This window comes from Danio rerio, chromosome 8 (genome assembly GCF_049306965.1).
Source record: "Danio rerio strain Tuebingen ecotype United States chromosome 8, GRCz12tu, whole genome shotgun sequence".
NCBI classification, from domain to species: domain Eukaryota; kingdom Metazoa; phylum Chordata; class Actinopteri; order Cypriniformes; family Danionidae; genus Danio; species Danio rerio.
Window position 1 is genome coordinate 14943705 of NC_133183.1, and position 21119 is coordinate 14964823.

The 21119-nt window shown below is 35.8% G+C and overlaps 1 protein-coding gene across 2 annotated transcripts in view; it reads right to left on the minus strand.

Annotated features, from left to right (window-relative positions):
• Positions 1–1824: 1824 nt before the first annotated feature.
• The window catches only part of si:ch73-61d6.3, a 33129-nt gene continuing 13834 nt past the window's right edge, over positions 1825–21119 (minus strand). For both annotated transcript variants that reach the window (XM_001341168.9, XM_005166908.6), the window contains exons 4-8: positions 12772–12923; positions 8829–9047; positions 6138–6309; positions 4935–4976; positions 1825–4815 (exon numbers count right to left, since the gene is read on the minus strand). In XM_001341168.9, the coding sequence (XP_001341204.3) occupies positions 4717–4815; positions 4935–4976; positions 6138–6309; positions 8829–9047; positions 12772–12923 (684 nt within the window). In that variant the 3' untranslated portion in view covers positions 1825–4716. The remainder of the gene's footprint in view (positions 4816–4934; positions 4977–6137; positions 6310–8828; positions 9048–12771; positions 12924–21119) is intronic.

Genomic DNA, 21119 nt, shown 5'->3' on the forward strand with positions numbered 1-21119 from the left:
CAACTCAATTTACAATTAGAGGGATACAAAGTTAGCTTTAGCTCTACTATAAAAGATTTGGGTGTCATATTAGACAGCAATCTAACTTTTAAAAACCATATATCCCATGTCACAAAAACTGCCTTCTTTCATCTGAGAAATATCGCTAAATTACGAAATATGCTATCCATCTCAGATGCAGAAAAGCTAGTCCATGCTTTTATGACTTCGAGACTGGATTACTGTAATGCTCTATTTGCTGGCTGCCCAGCATCCTCTATTAACAAACTTCAATTAGTACAAAATGCAGCAGCCAGAGTTCTGACCAGGTCTAGAAAATATGATCATATCACCCCAATTTTATCCTCCTTACACTGGCTGCCTGTTAAGTTTCGTATTAAATTTAAAATATTACTTCTCACCTATAAAGCTCTAAATAATCTAGCTCCTGTTTATCTAACCAACCTTCTGTCTCGCTACGAACCAACTCGCTCCTTAAGATCTCAAAATTTAGGGCTTCTGGTAGTACCTAGAATAGCAAAATCAAGTAAAGGAGGTTGAGCCTTCTCTTTCATGGCTCCTACACTCTGGAATAGCCTTCCTGGTAATGTCCGAGGCTCAGACACACTCTCCCAGTTCAAAACTAGATTAAAGACCTATCTGTTTAGTAAAGCATACACTCAATGCATCACCTAGCGGGTTCCACACTGGCTTCTGCATCTTGCTTATATACACTATGAACAGCAGCTACGCTAATTATTCTCTTTATTCTCTATTTTCACCTGGGGATACTCATCCCGAGGTCCTCAGATTAGGCGGAGTCACTGATTGGATCCAAGACCAGCGACGTGATGATCCCAAGGATTCCATATCCGGGACCAGGCCATATCCTGAGCTGCTGCTGCGCTGATGGTCGTTAGGAGTGGAGAACATGAGTCTGATTCCAGCGACGCTCCAGGGACAGACGAGTCTTCATTGAGGCCATCTTCCAGCCTAAACCACGGCGAATGAAGTTCTGCACAAGACTTTTGGCCAGCGGAGAAATTAAAATGGTCGTGCCCAACTGAGTCTGGTTCTCTCAAGGTTTTTTTTCTTCACTCCCATCAGGTGAAGTTTTTTTTCCCTCTCCGCTGTCGCCACTGCCTCGCATGGTTCAGGATTGGTAGAGTTACACATCAATGAATTGGCTCTTCAGTGTTTGAACTCTCAGTAATGATTAAATCACACTGAACTGAGCTAAACTGAACTGAACTGAACTTAAAAACTAAAACCTGAACCACACTGTTCCAGTTACTGAACCGCACGGTTCCAGTTACTATGACCATTTATGTGAAGCTGCTTTGACACAATCTACATTGTAAAAGCGCTATACAAATAAAGCTGAATTGAATACACTAAAAATGTGTAACTAATCTTAGTTCACCCAGTACTTTCTTAGCAAAACGTCAACGTCTCCCGATCCACAACATCCCAAAGATACTCTATTGGATAGGTTCTGGTGACTGTGGAGACCAACCGTAAAGATGGTTGCATGTGAAAATCACAGTAGATTAGCAGTTTCTGAAATACTTAAACCAGCCCGTCTGGCATTGACCATGCCACGTTTAAATTCACTTAAATCACCTTTCTTCCCTATTCAGATGCTTGGTTTGAACTGCGGCAGATCATCTTGACCTTGTCTACATGCCTAAATGCATTGAGTAGCTGCCATGTGATTAGCTGATTAGAAATTTTCGTTAACGAGCAGTTGGACAGACCTAATAAATTGGCCAGTGAGTGTATATACACAACTAAAACACACCTTTAAAACCTTGTCTATAGCTTTAGCTACACTTAAAACAGATGTAAAACTTAAAATACAAAACTTTATTGAAAATAGAAGGGACAACAAATATGTACAGATGAACATGAATGCTATTAAGCATATTAGAAAAGAAAAACACATGATCTCAGCACTGAAAATGAGTGTGTGGAAAAAAATATTTTAAATGTCTTCAGTTTTCGTACAAAAAATGAGTAAAAAAATGTATTTGTTGTCCATAACAACATTTAGAAAACACAACAAAACTGCATTATTTGATCTTGCATAGATAGTTGATTAGTTACAGATAAACTCGGCTATTACCGTTTTAAAGAGTGTGAGAATCACATTTCAAAATCAATCAGTCAAATGCAATGACATAGAAACATAAAACAAAGCAAACAGATTTCTTGCATGTCTGCATTAACATTTTTTTACCTACTGAATATAAAATTCCAGTTTCTCTTTGTGATTTATTGATTTGTTTAATTTTAATCGTTTACTGAGGCAGTCAGTTGTTTAAAATATTTGAAATGAGAATATTTGTACAGTGCTGTGCGAGTTTAAATAGCTCTGTTGTTTCTGGGAAATGCACACCTCAGAAATGAGAACATTTACACTACCTGACCAAAGTCTTGTTGCCTATCCAAGTTTTAGGAACAGCAAATGATAACTTGACTTCTAGTTGATCATTTGGCATCAGGAGTGGCTTATATGAAAGGCAAAGGCCTCTAGATTACGCTTATTTTACCAAAATAAAATATGATCATGCCTTGATTTTTTATTATTTAACTACGACAGTAAGGATTGACTTTGCTTAGACAAAAGTCTTCTCACTTAACAGAAATAATGTACAGTATAGAATATAAAGTCATGCTGCAGCGGAAAAATACCTAATATTGTGTGTGACTCCCATGAGCTTGGTGGACTGAATCCACACATCTCTGCAACGACTCAAATAATTAATTAATATTTTAATTAATAAGATGACTTATTATTAAAGTCATCTGGAATGGCAAAGAAAGCGTTCTTGCAAGACTCTCAGAGCTCATAAAGATTCCTTGGATTCAGTGCTTTCTCCTCAATCTTACCCAACATGCTCATTAATGTTCATGTTTGGTGACTAGGCTGGCCAATCCTGGAGCACCTTTACCTTCTTTGCGTTCAGAAACTTTGATATGGAGGCTGAAGTATGAGAAGGAGCGCTATCCTGCTGAAGAATACCACATGGAAAGAACCTATATGAGTATATATGCACATATATGAAACCTATATGCAGTAAATATGCACATATATGATAATATATGCATATATATGCAACATATAGTCAAAATTGTGGTGCATATATGTGAATATACAGGCCATATAGGACTCCTGTATTGCCTCTATATATCCACATATAAGCTCTATATGTACATACAAGATATAGCTTCTGTATAGCTCATATCTCACCTTATCATACATGATGCCTGGTTCATATTTTCTATTATCAAGGCAATAACTAAGAAATTTAAAAAAAGCAAACAACTTATGTACGTATGAACACTTGGAATTGGTATAACATGTAACTGACATGCTATTGAATTTGACTATGACAAATAAGTGAGAGCCATAGGTGAGATGTTTTAAAATACTGTTCCTATATTATATGTACATATCTTAAAAAACATATATGTTTATGTAGGTTATTTCCGTGTGGGATGTGCCCTCTCCTGTGGTTTGTAATGTAATGGTCAGCATAAATGTCTTGATACCGTCTGTTGATGTTGCCATCCATTATACAGATCTCTCGCACACCCTCATACAGAATGCAACCCCAAACCATGACTTTCCTTCACCAAACTTGACTGATTTCTCTGAGAGTCTTGAATCCATGCAGGTTCCAATCCGCTTGTTAAGTGTGACGTCACGCGAAGCGGCTTCCGGGTCCAAGCGCTCTATTCAACTGAATGGGGAGACTCATGAAATGGTACTAATAAACGTTTACAAAGCGATTTAAGGCTTTCGAAAATCACGATCGCAATATATATGTCCATGCCTAATATCCGATGGCCAGAAAGTGATTAATTTTTTATAAATTGTTAACATTTTGGTATTTGTTATGCAGCAAGCCCAGAGATTGTTGTGTACACAATGATTTTATAGAAAATTAACTTTAATGTGTCATAGGAATAAAACGTGATCATAAACGAATGATTTCTCCACTCAAATGAGTGGCGGCTTGGACCCGGAAACAGTATTACATACGTCACAAACACGTCACCACTTAACAAGCGGATAGGTCTTCTGCAGTATTTGTGATGATTGGGATGAGGTTCAACAGATGAAAAATCTCCCTTCTGCCACTTCTCCAACTGATCAACTAGAATTCAAGTTATTATTTGTTACTCTTACAACTGGAATCGACAACAAGACTTCTATCAGGAAGTGTACAGTATGTTTTCAAGCAGTTCCTCTCTTACAGAAACCCACAATAAAACACTCATTTACAGTCATGCATAAGGAAAACCGACTGTAGAGGTGTCAATGCAATTGCAAATGACTTAGTGGGAAAAGACTGTCCAAAGTGCATTTGCACCAACAAACCCATATAATCAGCTAACCTTGAAGTAGGACCTCAAAGCTACGCCCATCTCACGCACAAACAAAAGCTTTATCGCACTTTACAAGCCATGTAAAGTCACTTGCTCCGAGTAAAGCAGATGTTTCCAGTGAAAGAACAAGCTCCGGGTAATGGAAAATACGTTGGGTTGACCGCTTTTGGTCCTGGTTTACTGAAATGCAACGGTCTTTAGGTTAATCATAAGCACCGAGTGAAGCCATTGTTAGGGGAAACTTTGGTCACAGTGATCTGAAGGCTTCGTCATGGCCGCCCATGATTAGTTTAATGCTAAGGTGGTGAAAAAGGAAAACAGGTGCTGGTTTAATGGAGCTCATTATTGACGGCGGTCGTAGTTCTTGACCATTCGTTTAATATGGAAGAGCTTGTGGCGCAGTTTGCGACATTGATGCTTCTTGTTTTGATAATCCGGCATCTGAGAGGAAAGAGAATGAGAGGAAGAAAGCTTTGCATTAGCATCAAAAAAGAACAGCATCTGTTACTATGAGTCAGTCCTATTTTGGTTTGATAAACTGACTGAAGATCGTGACTCACCCGTTTTAAGTCTTTCAGACGATTATATTCCTCTGCAACAGCCTGTAACGCCAGATTACAAAGGTCAGTCATATAGATTTGAACTATTTAAGATCTCCTATTGTGTCCTCAGAATGTGTTTGTGAAGTTTCAGCTCAAAATATACAATATGGGTGGGCGATATAGCCCCAAAATGATATCACAACATTTCAATAATTATAGTAATAACAATATATTTAAGACAAAATAGGAAAAAATGTATATGGAACAATGTTTTATTGGTGATTCCAGTTAGCAGAAAACATCATTTATTAGTGCTGATATTGAGAAATCAATCTGGCCCATTTAATCCGTGTATAAACGTGATGAAATTATGCATTACATTTTTTTAAAACAAATTAAATGCAATTTGGATTCAACTGTTATGTCAATCTAATAAACCAGTGGTTCTCAAACTGTGGTACGTGTACCACTAGTGGTACACAGGCCTCCTTTTAGTGGTACACAGAGGAAAAGCTGAATAATTAAAGTAAAAAATTAGCACTTTTAACCCTTTGACACGTACGATAACACCAATGTGGTCAGTAAATTGATTTTAATAGGCAAAACCTTTTATTTAATTTTCAGTTTTCTAATGCTTATGCATTCTCTCATTTGAAGCTAATTTCCTCTCAATATTTGTAAAAGTTGCTGGAGGGGTATCCCGTATTTTTATATCCCAATGTTGACCGGTACGGATTAATGACTTGCTTTCTGACACACAAAGTCTAACACACAGTAAGCAGATCTAGTTTCTAATTTAAACATGTACATTTAAATCATACATTTAAAATATGTTATGTTTAGTTTCCATTTTTTTAAGAACAGTGCCATTTTTAAATAACTTTTAAAAGCACATTTTATTTATTGTTTATTTGCAAGCACAGTGCAGTGTTAATGTTCAAACTATTTATAATGTTTAAAATGGCTGACAATAACAAATATTCATAATAGTAAGAATTAATCTGCCACATTTTTTGAACTGTGGTGCAGTGCTGTAGCTGCTTAATTAGGCCTACTACGCTACTGTATTTTAATACCCGTCGTTATGGTGGTACTTGGAGAGATAATTTCTTTCTGAGGTGGTACTTGGGGGAAAAAAAGTTTGAGAACCACTGTAATAAACTAATAAACTCTAAAACTGCATCAAAAGACAGATTTAGGCTAAATGTTTGAGCCGCTCACCTGATACTTGGACGTTCCCTCATCGAGGGTGTCCAGTTCTCTGCTCAGCTTGTTTATCTGGTCGTTGATATCATCCATTTCAGCACAGAGTTCCTTGTAGGACCTGAGGTCTGTGTCAAACTCTTTCTTATAGTCGTGTCGCTGGGGGTCAGATGTGATCTCCGGATACAGACTGAGAGGGAATCAAACAGAGGACAGTTAACATGGAAGTATTGTCTTTTCTAATTATCTACAGTAGTTGATAGAATTTATTCAGAGAAACAGATTTTTGGCAATAACCCCTTAAGAGTAAGCTAGAGTTAAGCACCCTGAATGCTGGTATTTGATGGATTAACTGCTGTGGAATTTGAACTGATAACCAGTTGCAACACCATAAAATACACCTATAAACCCAGAAAAGGTGCTCACATTTGCTGCTGTTCACAGATATTATACCTGCAGAATCCAGTCAGGAACACATGAAGAGTTCAGATGCAAAATCCACTAAGTGCTTCCTGAAATTTACATTAAATTGAACATTGTTCTTAGCCTCCTTTGTTTAAGTTGAGATATTTTACTTTAAAGACCAGGAAAAGGATTATTATTTGCCTTAAAAGTGATTTTACTGAACATACACAAAGGAGCCTGATATAAATGCAGGCTTTTATATCTAAACTCTTCACATGATAAAGCAGGAAAACACATTATCAAAGATGTTGTGTGAGTGTAAAGATTCCCCATGCGGATTTTCAAGATTCATTAAAACTTGCAAATTTGTGACAGCGACCATCACAAAGCAGCTTGAAAATGACCTCAGACAGTGGTGCATTGTAAAAAAGTGTTTAGTTGACTTTACTTAAAAAACTGAGTAAACTTGTTGCTTTTATAGAGATTAGTTGACTTTTCTTTACAAAGTGAGTAAACCTGTTGCCTTAAAACTATAAATGAACTATGAAGTAATAATGTAAATGTGCAAAATTCAAGTAAATGAATTATGTACATAATGATAAATACATTTTTATTATAATAATTATAAATGATCAGTTACAAGTTAACCCACTTTTTAAGTAAACTAAGTAACTAATTACTTGGAATTAAAAACATAATTGGCAGAAATGTTGCTTATGTAAATACAAAACAGTAAAACAGTAATTTTGTGAATTTCACAAATAAATATAATCCACAGAAATTCTGTTCAGTTGAAATTGCACAATTACTCCAATTTTACTACATTAAAACCCCCTATTTGCCAAAATTTTTCTAACATAAAAAATATAAATACCTGAATTTAGTTTTACTTGAGGGAAATACTACCATTAGCAAATCTATATGATTTGCAGAGAAATTGTGTAAAACAGCATAATTGACAGACATGTTGTTAGAGGCTAAGGAAATGTAGTCAGACATTTTCAGATTTAGCTTTAGATGTTTATTTTAGTAACATTTTATGCTGTGGTGTTTCTGAACTGAACTAACAATAAACAATACTTCCACATCATTCATGAATATGAATGTAAATGTCAGCAGTAACTAATACATTTTATCATCAGATAATGATGCGTTTCATATCCCTGTTTCTAAAGGCAAATATATTTCTGGTTTTCAAGACTCTACTAACAGGCTGATGAGTTTAACAAAAATAATAAATGCTGTAAAAACATACTGTACATTGTTTATATTATTTAATTAATTAACCATTTCTAAAAGTTCAGACTGTTTATTTTACTTTATTTTTATTTCATATGTTTATTATTATTTTTATTTAATTAAATTTTAATTATAAATAAAAAATTTAAATTAAATTAAATTAAATTAAATTAAATTTAATCATTTTCTTTTCGGCTTAGTCCCTTTATTAATCCAGGGTCGCACAGCGGAATGAACCACCAACTTATTCAGCAAGTTTTTACGCAGCGGATGCCCTTCCAGATGCATCCCATCTCTGGGAATTTAATTTAATTTAATTTAATTTAATTTAATTTAATTTAATTTAATTTAATTTAATTTAATTTAATTTAATTTAATTTAATTTAATTTAATTTTATTTCAACAAAACTGCATGTTATGCTGCATGGGCATATTTTAGGCAATAATAAAAAAAATTATAAATGCTGTTAAAATATACTGTCCATTGTTTATACTATTTAATGAATTAAACATTTTTAAAAGTTCATACTTGTTTATTTTATTTTAATTTTATTTATTTTGTTGGTTTTATTTTATCTTATTTGTGACCCTGGACAGCAAAATTGCATGTTATGCTGCATGGGTATATTTTAGGCCAAAAATGTGTGCCAAATATGCCAAAAAAATATTAGAATATTAATTAAAGATCATGTTCCATGAATATATTTTGTACATGTGTATTTTCGTAACATGCAATATAGTTTGAACCCTAAGATTCCAGATATTGTCATATCTTAACAAAGTGTACATTAATGGAAAGTTTAATTATTTCCAAATCTGTACACTTAAGACACATCACATCAGATATTTCCCTGTCTAAATTCATACTGTATTTCAAACAATGAGTGAAACCCCATCTGTTTTTTAACTTACCACAGTAAACAACCCGTTCAAACAACAAATTCAAAGACCTTTGACACAATAACCCAAATTTAGTCTATTACGTTAGCATGCCAGAGATGTTAATCTCCTGTAAACTTCCGTGACGCTGGGCTCCCTGAGCAGAGAATGGGAGCAAACTCTTACCGTGTCCACAGATCCTGGTCAAAGTCGTCTGCGGTCTCTCCTCCGGTCGTGTACTCGGTTTCGTACTGGGACTCGTCCAGCTCAGGGTTCCTCCTGCGCCTCTTGCCCCTGCCGGCAGAGGGTTTGCGGATGGTGTCTGTCTGGTCGGATGGGCTGGAGCTCACTTCTCTAGATGGGGATGTACAGTGAGACGGCCGGCTGAAAGAGCGCTCCGGGTAACTGAGGATGAAAAACAGTTGTTACTGCTGCAGTATTAAACTCTGAAAAGAAAACTGAGTCAAGATGTGTGTATTTAAAAGGATAATTCACCCCAAAATTCACCTACTTTTTACTTGTTTCAAACGCATTTAAAAAAAAAAGGGTGAAAACCTGTACCAATTGACTTTTGTAGCATCTGTTTTTCAACTGTGGAAGTCAATAGTTACAGGTTTTCAGCTCTCTTCAAAAAAGAAAAAAGTATAATAATTAAATTATAAATTTAAATCAGTTTCATCTAAGCTTGGTGTGCCATGCAGTGAAAGGCGGAGACAGACATGTAGGTGGACAACTACTGGTCAAAAAAATAATCTCAGGCGATGACACGTCATATTTGGTGTAATCTGACCTGACTTCATAAAATAATGGCTCAGACCATTAGCCGGATTAATGGACCAGACAAATAATGAAAGAACAGAAGCACTTGATGATCCAACTTTACCTAACAAAGGTCGCATAAAGGCTACAGACCAGTTCAAATCAGGAGAAAAGCTTCTTTACACAGAAAATAAACTATAATAAAAATACATGTAAAGAAAAGCAACTATTATGAAATAAGAACATTTACATTAGGTTTTAGCAACTATTCTTTTTCTTTAACCTGATTAAGGATAAAAAATGTTAACATCGAGTCAGAATTCATCCTGGTTTAATAAGCTTGCGGAATTAAAAACAAAAATCGCTAATAAAAAAGGAAGATGTGTTAATGTGGAGACTAATAAAGCTGTACATGTCTTTACTGAGACGACGCAGTGCTGCAGTAGGTAGTGCTATCATCTCACAGCAAGAAGATCACTGGTTCGAGCCGCGGCTGGGTCAGTTGGCATTTCTGTGTGGAGTTTGCATGTTCTCCCTGCATTTGCGTAGGTTTCCTCTGGGTGCTCCAGTTTTCCCCAAAGTCCAAAGACATGCGGTATAGGTGAATTAGGTGGGCTAAATTGTCCATAGTGAATGTGTGTTATTGAGTGAGTGTGTGGATGTTTTCCAAGAGATGGGTTACGGCTGGAAGGGCATCCGCTGCGTAAAAATGTGCTGGATAAGTTGGCGGTTCATTCCGCTGTGGTGACCCCGAATTGATAAAAGGACTAAGCCGAAAAGAAAATGAATGAATAAATGAATGTCTTTACTGAACACTGTGGCTGGGGTCTGCATGATTTTTTATTTTATTAAAAAATTAAAGAAATCAAATACTTTTATCACTTTTACATAGTTATAAACTAATAAATGGGGATGCACTGATGTATTGGCCACTGATATTTATAGGCTTATATTAGATTAACTTAAAGCTATAAGCATATTTGCAATAATAAATAAAGGCTAATCCTGATTCGCAGTAATTACACTGAAACAATGAGCTGCATGTGTTTTGAATAGTCCAATGTCTTTCTCGGAAACAAAATGAAAAAATAATTGCAAAAAAATACAAAATATAATGTAGAAAATCTAATATGAAACAAATGTCAGATGTCAGATTGGGCAAGCAAGTTTGGTATAAAATTGTATTTTTCTGGATCAGCATAATATATAATTTTGATTTAGCAACAATCACTTTATTAGTTATACTTATTAAATATGATTTATTATATATCAAATAAATGGTAATGATGCTAAAAGAAAATTTACTTACTTATTTTCAGGACTGTTTATATAAAATTTTATATTTAGCCGCACCAAGTTGGTGTTTCATAACATGTCATTTTTATGTGGTGGGTCGTTAGCCCAACGCTCAACCCCCAACATGTAGGACCAGGATATACACATATACACTACAAACAATTTAGTTTATTTAATTCACCTAATCCGCATGTCTCTGGACTTGTAGAGGAAACCAGAGAACCCAGAGGAAACCCATGTGAACATGGGAAGAACATGCAAACTCCACACAGAAATGCTAACTGACCCAGTTGAAGCTCGACTAAAGACCTTCTTGCTGTAGGGTAACAGCGCTACCCACTCCACCACCATGCCACCCCAAAAAAAAAAAAAAAAAAAAAAAAGCAAAAATCACCTTTGAAGATTGTATTATTTTATGTTTTTGTGCCTCTCACATGACTTGTGCCTCTCTTAAATTTAGGATAGTTTAATGTTAAATGGAGAAAAAAAACATCAAGTGTAGTACTAATGCAACTGACCAATATCAGTATCGTAATTGGCCAAATGTTTTTAGTTGAAATTTGTATCAGCCACTATCAGTGCATCCCTAACAACAATAAAGGTTTTTGAGCACAAAATCAGTGTATTAAAGGAGAAGACTACAGTAAAATTAAGCTTTGCCATCGTAGGATCATCTTTATTTTTCAAATATTTTAAATAGCTAAACATAACTTTAAATGCTAATAATATTTCACAATATTACTGTCTTTAACCAGGTTGCTGGTTTGAGCCCCGGCTGGGTCAGTTGGCATTTCTGAGTGGAGTTTGCAAGCTCTGGGTGCTCCTGTTTTCCCCACAGCCAAAAGAAATGCGTACAGGTGAATTGAATAAACTAATTAGGCCGTTAGTTTCCCAGTACTAGGTTGCTGTTAGAAGGGCACCCGCTGCATAAAACATATGCTGTATAAGTTGATGGGTTATTCCGCTGTGGCGAACCCTGATGAATAAAGGTACTAAGCTGAAGGAAAATGAATGAATGAATGTTTCCTTGGAGAGCATTAGAAAGTTTTAGCATCAAAAAGTTGAATGTGATTCTAAATGACTTATTAAGGCCTTAGGCAATAAACTTTAAAAGTCTAAAGCTTCATCATTTCCTCAGCTCGCACAAGCAATATTGCCAATTTATATATGGAGCTCATCTTGAAAGTCTCCATCTCTCCCAGGGTTTGGTCCAGTGGTGTAGTCGGAGCCATACGCATGGAATGTATACTCCATATGCCTACTTTTTACTTGTGATTATAAGTGTACACTCACTTGTTTTGCTGATTAGACTTTCCTAATTTACGTGCATTCGCATCCCCTTTAACTGAATAACAAATGATTTTTTTTTAACTCACATTTTAATTTGTTGCAATTGGTGCATTTTTAGTTAAACTTGCAACATTTCCCACCCTCTAATGACCACAGCAGCTGTAAGAACATTTCATGAGAGTTTTTCAAAGATGAAGGCAACTAAATGACGTCTAGCTAAAACATTCAGGTAACATTATTAAACCCCTATATTTCTATTCAGTCCCCCTAAAAGTTTTGCGATTAGCTCAAGAACTGTACACTACTAAATTATCTTCCCAGTCTCCTTTATATTTGATGTGAAAATGGCGCAGACTGGTTTCCTCATCTACTGTTTCCTCTGCACTTTCCTCCTCATTGCAGCTGTTTCCTTTTGTCATTCAGAACCATATTAGTCAAACATTTTATTAATTTAAAATTCTTAAATAAAATGAATATATAATTAAATAAATAAATAAATAAATAAATAAATAAATATATATATATATATATATATAAATATATATATATATATATATATATATATATATATATGTATATATATATATATATATATATATATATATATATATATATATATATATATATATATATATATATATATATATATATATATATATATATATATATATATATATATGCTATTGCTAATGATTTAAAGAAACTTTGACTTTTGTTATTTCTTTGTCTACACCACTGGTTTGGTCAATCCCTTACTCACTAACTCGCTCACTTAATCACTTACCCGATAACATTGTGGTTCTCTGAGCTGAAGACGCTGCCAGTCTTTGCAGGAATGGAGCCCACACTGGGAGCCGAAGCCAGAACAGGAGACATTTTTTCTGAAAACACCATGGAGGCCTCCTGAATACTCTGTCCATCCTGTACATGGTTGACCTGGAAAGAACAAACTTCCTGTTTAGTACAAAGTCAACGTCTGATGCATATCTGAGTCTGACGTGCAAAACATCAGGAACAACATTTTTCAGATAATGACAGGCGAAAGTGTTTTATTAAGAGATTGTTTGAGGTTATTTCGACATGTATGGTCATTCAGCTGATACTCTTATCCAAAGTGGCTTTCAGAAGAGAATTATCATTAACAGTCAAAAAAGATAAGAAATACAGATTAGTGTTTGTTTTTTTTTTGTTTTTTTTACAATAAATAGATTTTATTTTTGTTGGAGGAATTGTGGGTGACACAGTGGCTCAATGGTTAGCACTGTCATCTCACAGCAAGAAGGTTGCTAGTTCGAGTCCCGGCTGGGTCAGTTGGCATTTCTGTGTGGAGTTTGCATGTTCTGGAGCATCCGGAGGAAACTCATGTGAACAGGGGGAGAACATGCAAACTTCACACAAAAACGCCAACTGATCCAGGTGGAACCAGCGACCTTCTTACTATGGGTCAGATTATAAATGATAAACCTTAATGATTATTGAGGTCTATACAATTATAAACATTGTCCTTTTTTTATACACATTTTTTTTTACTTGAAATAGAAGTATTGCTTTGGTGGAAAGCTTGAACTGATTGGTGCTTAAGAAAGTTTTCTTAATATCAACTGAAAAAAACCCCAGCTTACTTTATTTACAATATCTACCCATATTTTTCAGTAATAGATGATGAATAGGAAGTTTAAAGGGTATTTAAATTATACTTTTTTGTAACATTATTCACTGCCTTAAATTACACTTCTAATTTTAAATTACATTAAAAAAAATAAATAAATGAAAAAATTAAGTAAAAGCATATCCAGTACCTCCCTGAAAGAAACTCAAGTATATTGTTTTAATGTTTGAACAAAAAAAGTACACTTTTACCATTAACATCATAAATCTGTCTTGCTCCACAATCTATTCAGAGCATTACACAAACCCAGAACCCAAGATCTATTGTTCAGCCTTTATTTTTCTTCTGCCGGTGAACAGGAAAGCCCGTAGGGAATAAGAAGCAAAAGTGCTCCCGCTCTTCCTGTTCAGGTCTGACTTCAGAGGATGTTCTCCACATGTAAGCGAGTGACCAGCACACAATGCCAATAGTTAAGACTTCTAGCACAATTTACTGTTAAAAACACCCTATTCATGTTTATTTATAAAGCAGAAAGTTGAAAGGAGTGGCCGTATTTAGTCAGTTAAACCAATCTTTTAAACAGTTCATTGTACCTAATAGAATTACGTTATGTAAACTCAAACTGTTAATGTATTAAGGCAGTGTTTCTCATGGTCCTGGAGGACCACCAGCTCTGCACATTTTCCATGGCTGCATCTGAAATTGCCTACTACTCAGTAGGTACTGCATTTGAATTTGACTTTACTACTGGACCATTAGAAAAGTCTGTTCTATACAGTATGAATGCGAGTACGAATGGAACGTGCTACAAAAGTTCCAGGTTTGAAATAAGACATTTTGTCTTAATCATGTGCAAAATATTTGACTGTGTGTCACTGCATCCCAAACGACTAAACTGAACAGTCGCATCATCGATAATGTAAGCGTGCCTCAACTTGGAAGGTAAAGATGCAGTGTGAGTGCAGGCCATCAGGGAGAGGGGAGGGAGGACAAGCACACTTTGGCACAGTTCAAGACAACTGTACCCAATGTAAGCATGCCCTTAAGGTTATCTGATTTAGTAGAAGATAATTTCTAATACCCACCATGTTTTGCACCAGAATGTACAGTATAGGGAAATAAAAGTGTTGAAATTAAGTTTCTGCTCAATATTAACATTGAGAAACACTGATTAGTTAATAGTTTTGAGTGAACTACTGAACGCAGCAAAGAGGCTTGCTGACTCGTTGCTGACACCTTGCAGACTGAAATCCAGTATCTAACATGCTGAATATTCCAGAGCAGTGGGCTGGCTCGACCCCACTTGTGGTCAGATGTAGTGACGAGCTGCAGCCAATGAGAGAGCATATCAGCATGAGCTGAATGCCCGTTTTGCTCAGGAGCTCAACATTAATGTCTGTGATTGGCCAGAATGGACATCAATGCACTCGCTTCATTCTCCATTAACACAGACATGAGAGTAGGCTATATTAACAGTAAAACTAGAATTACCATGCCATTCATTCTGAGCGTTCTTATATAAAACGCCATATTCTCATGTCATATTTAAATTCATAACTTCTATTGAGATATTAAAATTAAGCTTTGAATGTGTATCATCATATTTTATGACACCATTACCTTAAATAATATTTTATTTTTGGTAATCCAGCCTATAAATATGTAGTTAAGATACTAGAACATGCTAAGGTCTAGGCCTCGCTTTCATTTTCACTTTCAAACAGGAGCCATTTTGCGGCACAGAAAATGCTGTTTTGAAAGATATATCTGATCTGAAGTAAATTTATGTTTTTGCTATCAGATAGTTATGTTAGCAGGAAGTTGCTAGGTAAAAACGGCACGCATATTTAAAGTCACAGCGAAAAGTAGCAGACTTGCATGCAGTCATTTTGACCGATATGGTAATTAAGGGTAGAAATGTTCAGATCAGTTGTAAGCACAGTTCCATTGTAAGCACACAAGCAGCCAATAGTGTTGAGTTTTTCTGATGGCTCCTCCCTCGAAATTTCATTGGCTGTGGTTTGGTAACTTGATTGAGCTGTTGGGGAACGAGTTGCTGTCAGATGATGTACTGTATGACTCCCCTCTTGTGGATTATTTACATAGTGTCGCATAGTGCAAACACCACACAGATTAAAAGACACAAAATCAAGTCATGTAGTGTGAATCTCACAGCGATCTGCCGATGTTTAAAGTCATGTAGTGTGAACTAGGCTTAAGGTGAGTGCTAATGTGAAGATTCAGGATTAATGATTTGTGCCTATAAGGAAATTAATCTGCATGTCGTACCACTCCTCACAAACATGTTGTTGGAGGTTTGAAGTACAAAACATAATGGTTCTACTAACCTGAAAATAAATGAGTTTGTTTACTAAAATGGGCACCACAGTGGCTCAGTTGTTAGCACTGTCTCCTCAGCTCGAAAGTTGCTGGTTTGAGTTTTGGCTGGGTCAGATTGTATTTCTGTGTGGAGTTTGCATGTTCTCTCCATGTTCACGTGGGTTTCCTCCAGGTGCTCCGGTTTCCCCCACAGTCCAAACACGTGCAATAAGCGAATTGAATAAACTAAATTGGCCGTAGTGTACGTGTGTGAATGAGTGTGTATAGATGTTTTCCAGTACTGAGTTGCAGCTGAAAGGTCATCCGCTGTGTAAAACATATGCTGGTTAAGTTGGCGGTTCATTCTGCTGTGGTGACCCCTCATAATTAAAGCTAAAGCAAACCGAATGAATGCGTTTACTCAAATGTTCTGAAGCAATATGCTTCCACAATAGTTTGGAGTAATCTGAACAGCGTGGATACAACAGGCAAAAACAATGCTGAGCAGTTGACCGCTAAAACAATGAGAGCAGGTGTGTGTTTCGATGTGTTTATTTTGTAGTGTGAGGGAAGTATGTTTAGCTCTATGTGTGTGTTCGCTGGAGGACGCAGCAGGAAAGAGGGTGGAGGAGTGTTTTCCTGCAGCTGGGGAGAAGGGAAAAGCCACTGTGTGGAAGAGCCGGAGTCATCCAGGAATTCCAACAATGCTTTCCCTGCATGAGCCGCTGCCACCGCTGATCCGTGATCATGCTACATAAGCAGCGAAAGAATGCTTGAGAACACAGAAAAGAGGGTCGCTTCGTGCTCGTGACCTCCTTTCGCACCAGAAAACAGTGAAGTGGAGATAAAAAGACGATGAGAGAAAGGTATTCAAAGGGAGTGAGTGGAGCGCTGTCAGAGCACATAGATCTACTCAAGGCACAAGCCGGTCTCATGATGGTGTAATTATGTTTCCGATGGACTTAATCCAAAATCAAACCACACCCCACTGAGCTTCCACTGCCAGACACGGGGTCATTATCCTGCAGACTTGAACCAAAGCTTTATTGCTTAGAGGTTGCTTATTTATTGCTTTACAGGGGGCTGTTTGCACAACAGCGTCTTCAATAAAGCACTTTCTAATCATTTATGCATATGACAACAGATTTTAGAAAATTTTATCATTATTGGTTATGTGCAAACAGCAAAAACATGATCTTGTGAAACACAGTGTCTTCATGCTCTTGCATATTACATACAGCGGGGAAAATAAGTGTTGAAAATGTCATCGTTTTTCTTTTAAAACATATTTCTAAAGGTGCTGTTGACCTGAAATTTTCCCCAGATGTTGGTAACAACCAAAGAAATCTATTTATGCAAAGAAATCAAATCTAATTAGTTTACTAATTAAATTACATGTAATAAAATGAAATGCCACAGGGAAAAAGTATTGAACACATGAAGAAAGGGAGGTGTAGTAACGCAGTGAAAGCCAGAATGCAGCTGAAATCTCTCAGCAGTTCTTCAGCAACCATTTGCTCTTCATCAGTGTAAGTTAATATCCACTACTTCAGTCCAACATCTACATTAGCAGGATGATGAAGATGAAACCAGAGTGGACATTTCAGCAAGACAATGATCCAAAACACAGCCAAGCAAACTCTCAAACGCTTTCAGAGAAAGAAAATCAAGCTGTAGAATGGCCCAGCCAATCACTTGACTTAAATCCAATAGAACATAAAAATTAAAGATCAGATTTGATAGACGAGACCCCCAGAGCCATCAAATTTTAACACTCTTAAAAAAATCTCACATGACCAATGCATGTGACTTCATTTTCCATTTGAGAGGCGTCTTTAAGCTGCCATCACCAAAAAAGCCTTTTATATAAAGTATTAAATACATTTCAGTAGTTCAGTACTTTCTCCTTGTGACATTGTTATTATTGTTCAGATTTTTTTGGTTTTGTTTTATTTTTTTGTTTGTATTGTTTGGGTTTTCACTTGAATCTGGTTCAATTCCATGTCAATAGCTCCTTTAGAAATAATATTCCCAGGAAAAAAAAAAACATGACGTGATCAATACTTACTTTCCCCGCTGTGTTGTGTCTATAGGCATGCATGGGGATGGGACAGTTCACCCACAGATTGTATTTCTGTCATCCTTTACTCAACCTTCACTTTTGAAAACCTATTTGCGCTTCTTTCTTATGTTGAACACAAAAGAAGATATTTTGAAGAATGCTAGTAGACTTCCATCATTTTTTTTCTACTATGGAAGTCAATCAGTGCTGCCAGTCTGCATTTACCAAAATATCTAATTTGGGTTCAACAGAAGAAAGAAATGCTTAAAGGTTTAAACCACATGAGGGAAAGTGAGGCAATTTTCATTTTGAGTTAACTATACCTTTAAGTATAACCAAAACAACAATGGTGCACTACAGGGCTGTATTTGTTGTCAATTCTCACAAGACAAAAACACAAACAAGCCCAAAACAAGCCAAATATCATTTAATAAATTTAAATTAATCATCATCACCAATATTATTCATTATCAGTTTTGTATAATCAATAAGTTGGTAAGCAACATAAGTATCCATAAGAGTAAATTACATAAAAAGTCAATGCAAAAACAAATAATTTCCACCAGGGTTGCGAGAATGATGGGAACGTCTGAACACGTCTAACTTGCCTCAAATACAAGTTCTGTACAAGTTCAAAATAATCTGCGCTAGTTAAAAATATACAACTTGAGCTAAAAAAATGTATGTGAAGCTAAAAAAAACACCATCCCGCAGGTAACCTAGAGAGAGAGTGATTGTGTATGCCCAAATTGTGTATCTTCAAATTGCAACAAACATAGAGACACACACACTATCCACTCATCTCTGGTCACCTGTGAGCAAGATTAGCAATAAGGAGAAGCATTATGTATTTTTTCTACCTTATAAAACAGCTACCTTATAAAAAAAACTGCTCTGACATTGATTTTTCTCTGTTGAGAGAGAGAAATTGAAGGAAGAGCTGGCATGTTTGAAGCTACAGCACTATGTTATTACACTGAATGGCTGTTAGTTAGTGAACAGATGTGTCAATCATTGCACTAAAGAAAAACAATGACAATAGATACAAAGAAACAAAATGTTCCTTTTCATATTTTCTAAAGAAGCAAAAAAAAAAAGCAAAAAAAAAAAAAAACATATTGCAACCCACAGTCTGTAATATTTTTGATCCAACAGAAAAAAAGTAAAAACCGCATATAAGCAGTGCCATACAGTAGATGCATATTGTTTAATTATACAGTGACATTTGTAACTCACACTTAAGTGGTTCAAAAAAATTAATTCCTTTCTCCTGTTGAACACAAAAAAAAATATTCTGAAGAATGGTGGAAAGCAGTAACCATCGACATCCATAGTAGGAACAAATAAATACTATGGAAGTCAATGGCTGTTTTTTCCTTCAACATTCTTCAGTAGATCTTACTTTTTGTTGAACAGAACAAAGAAACTCAAACTGGTTTGGGACAAGTGATGAGTAAATTAATTAAAAATTTTAAGTCTCATTGAGGCTGCTCAGTGCCTGTTTAAAATCGTATGTAGTTCAAACTCAAACACCTTTTGAATTGCTTGTGCACCTGTTCAGATTGCCTTCCCTTATCAAATAAGAAGCGTCACGATGAGTAATGCAGTGTTAATGAGTGGGGCACACACACACACACACACACATACGTCATGACTCATGTTCTCTTACACAGCACAAATGTACAGCATCATCGAAACACAGCGTTCATTATAAAATAATCAGTATGATAACAGTGCCCGCATAATTGGTGAAGAGAATTTACTGATGAACGCAATATCACATTTTCAGAACATACTGTGAAAATAAGATATCATCAACAAGTCATGATGACATGTTTTTATAATTTTGACTTATTAAAATTCATCCAATCAAGGTTTCAACTTCATTTTTAAAGTTTTAAACAGATTTATCTTAATTTAAGCCAGTTTAATGTAATTCTTGCAGTGTACATTGTAAACAAGTATCCATCTACAGTAATTCCAGCAGTTTTAAAATCAAAATCCACTTAGATTTGCAAAAACCATTTTTAAAATATATTTCTACATATTTGTGGAGTTTGCATGTTCTGCCCGTGTTGGCGTGGGTTTCCTGCGGGTGCTTCGGTTGCCCCACATTCTAAAGACATGTGCTATAGGTGAATTGAATAAACTCAATTGGCCGTAGTGTATGTGTGTGAATGAGTGTGTATGGATGTTTTCCAGTACTGGGTTGCGGCTGTAAGGGAATCTGCTTTGTAAAACATATGTTGGATAAGTTGGTGATTTATTCCGCCGTGGTGACGCCTGGTGAATAAAGGGAATAAACCCGAAGTAAAATGAATGAATGAATATATTTAACATGTTTACATTTTTAATTTAAGCATGTTTTTATATATTGTCAATCTAAATATGCAAACATTATTTAAAATACTAAATTAACATATTTGTATATATATTTTCTGCCCCATTAAGTACATATTAAGGCGTATTGTTTTTATATTTTGGGTATATGAGATTTGAAATACACTGTGAACATCACAACTATGTAAATAATTTTTCACATACTTTAAATATTAGTATCAGTCTTAATCATTAAAATTATTTCTAATAACGATGCGTACTTATACATTCATTTAACTCAATAAACTCCAAGCCAGGGGTGTTCAAACTTGGTCCTGGAGGGTTGATATCCAGGAGAGTTTAGCTCCAATTCTAATCAAACACACCTGAACCATCTAATCAAGCTCTTACTAGATACTAGAAACTTCCTGGCAGGTGTGTAGAAGCAAGTTGAAGCTAAACTCATCAGGACACCGGCCCGCCAGGACTGAGTTTGGACACCCCTGCTCTAAGCAAATGCAAATTCAAGCATGCTTTCCAACCCCTTTGGTATTAAACATACAACTGGAGTTATCAAAAGTTTCACAGTTCATCGTCATCCACCTGAGAAATTTAAAACCTCACAACGTTCTCAGTTTGGTTAATGATCAATCACAGCGAAACTAGGCTGGCTGTTAACAAACAGACCATATCAGCAACACTTTCAACCTTGTGACTGAATTATCGCCAGTATTGCACAGGCCACTGAAACTATTAAGGAACTTTATGATTTCAAAACACACCTCCCAGTCTACCTAAACAAAAGCCTTAAAGGGATAGTACT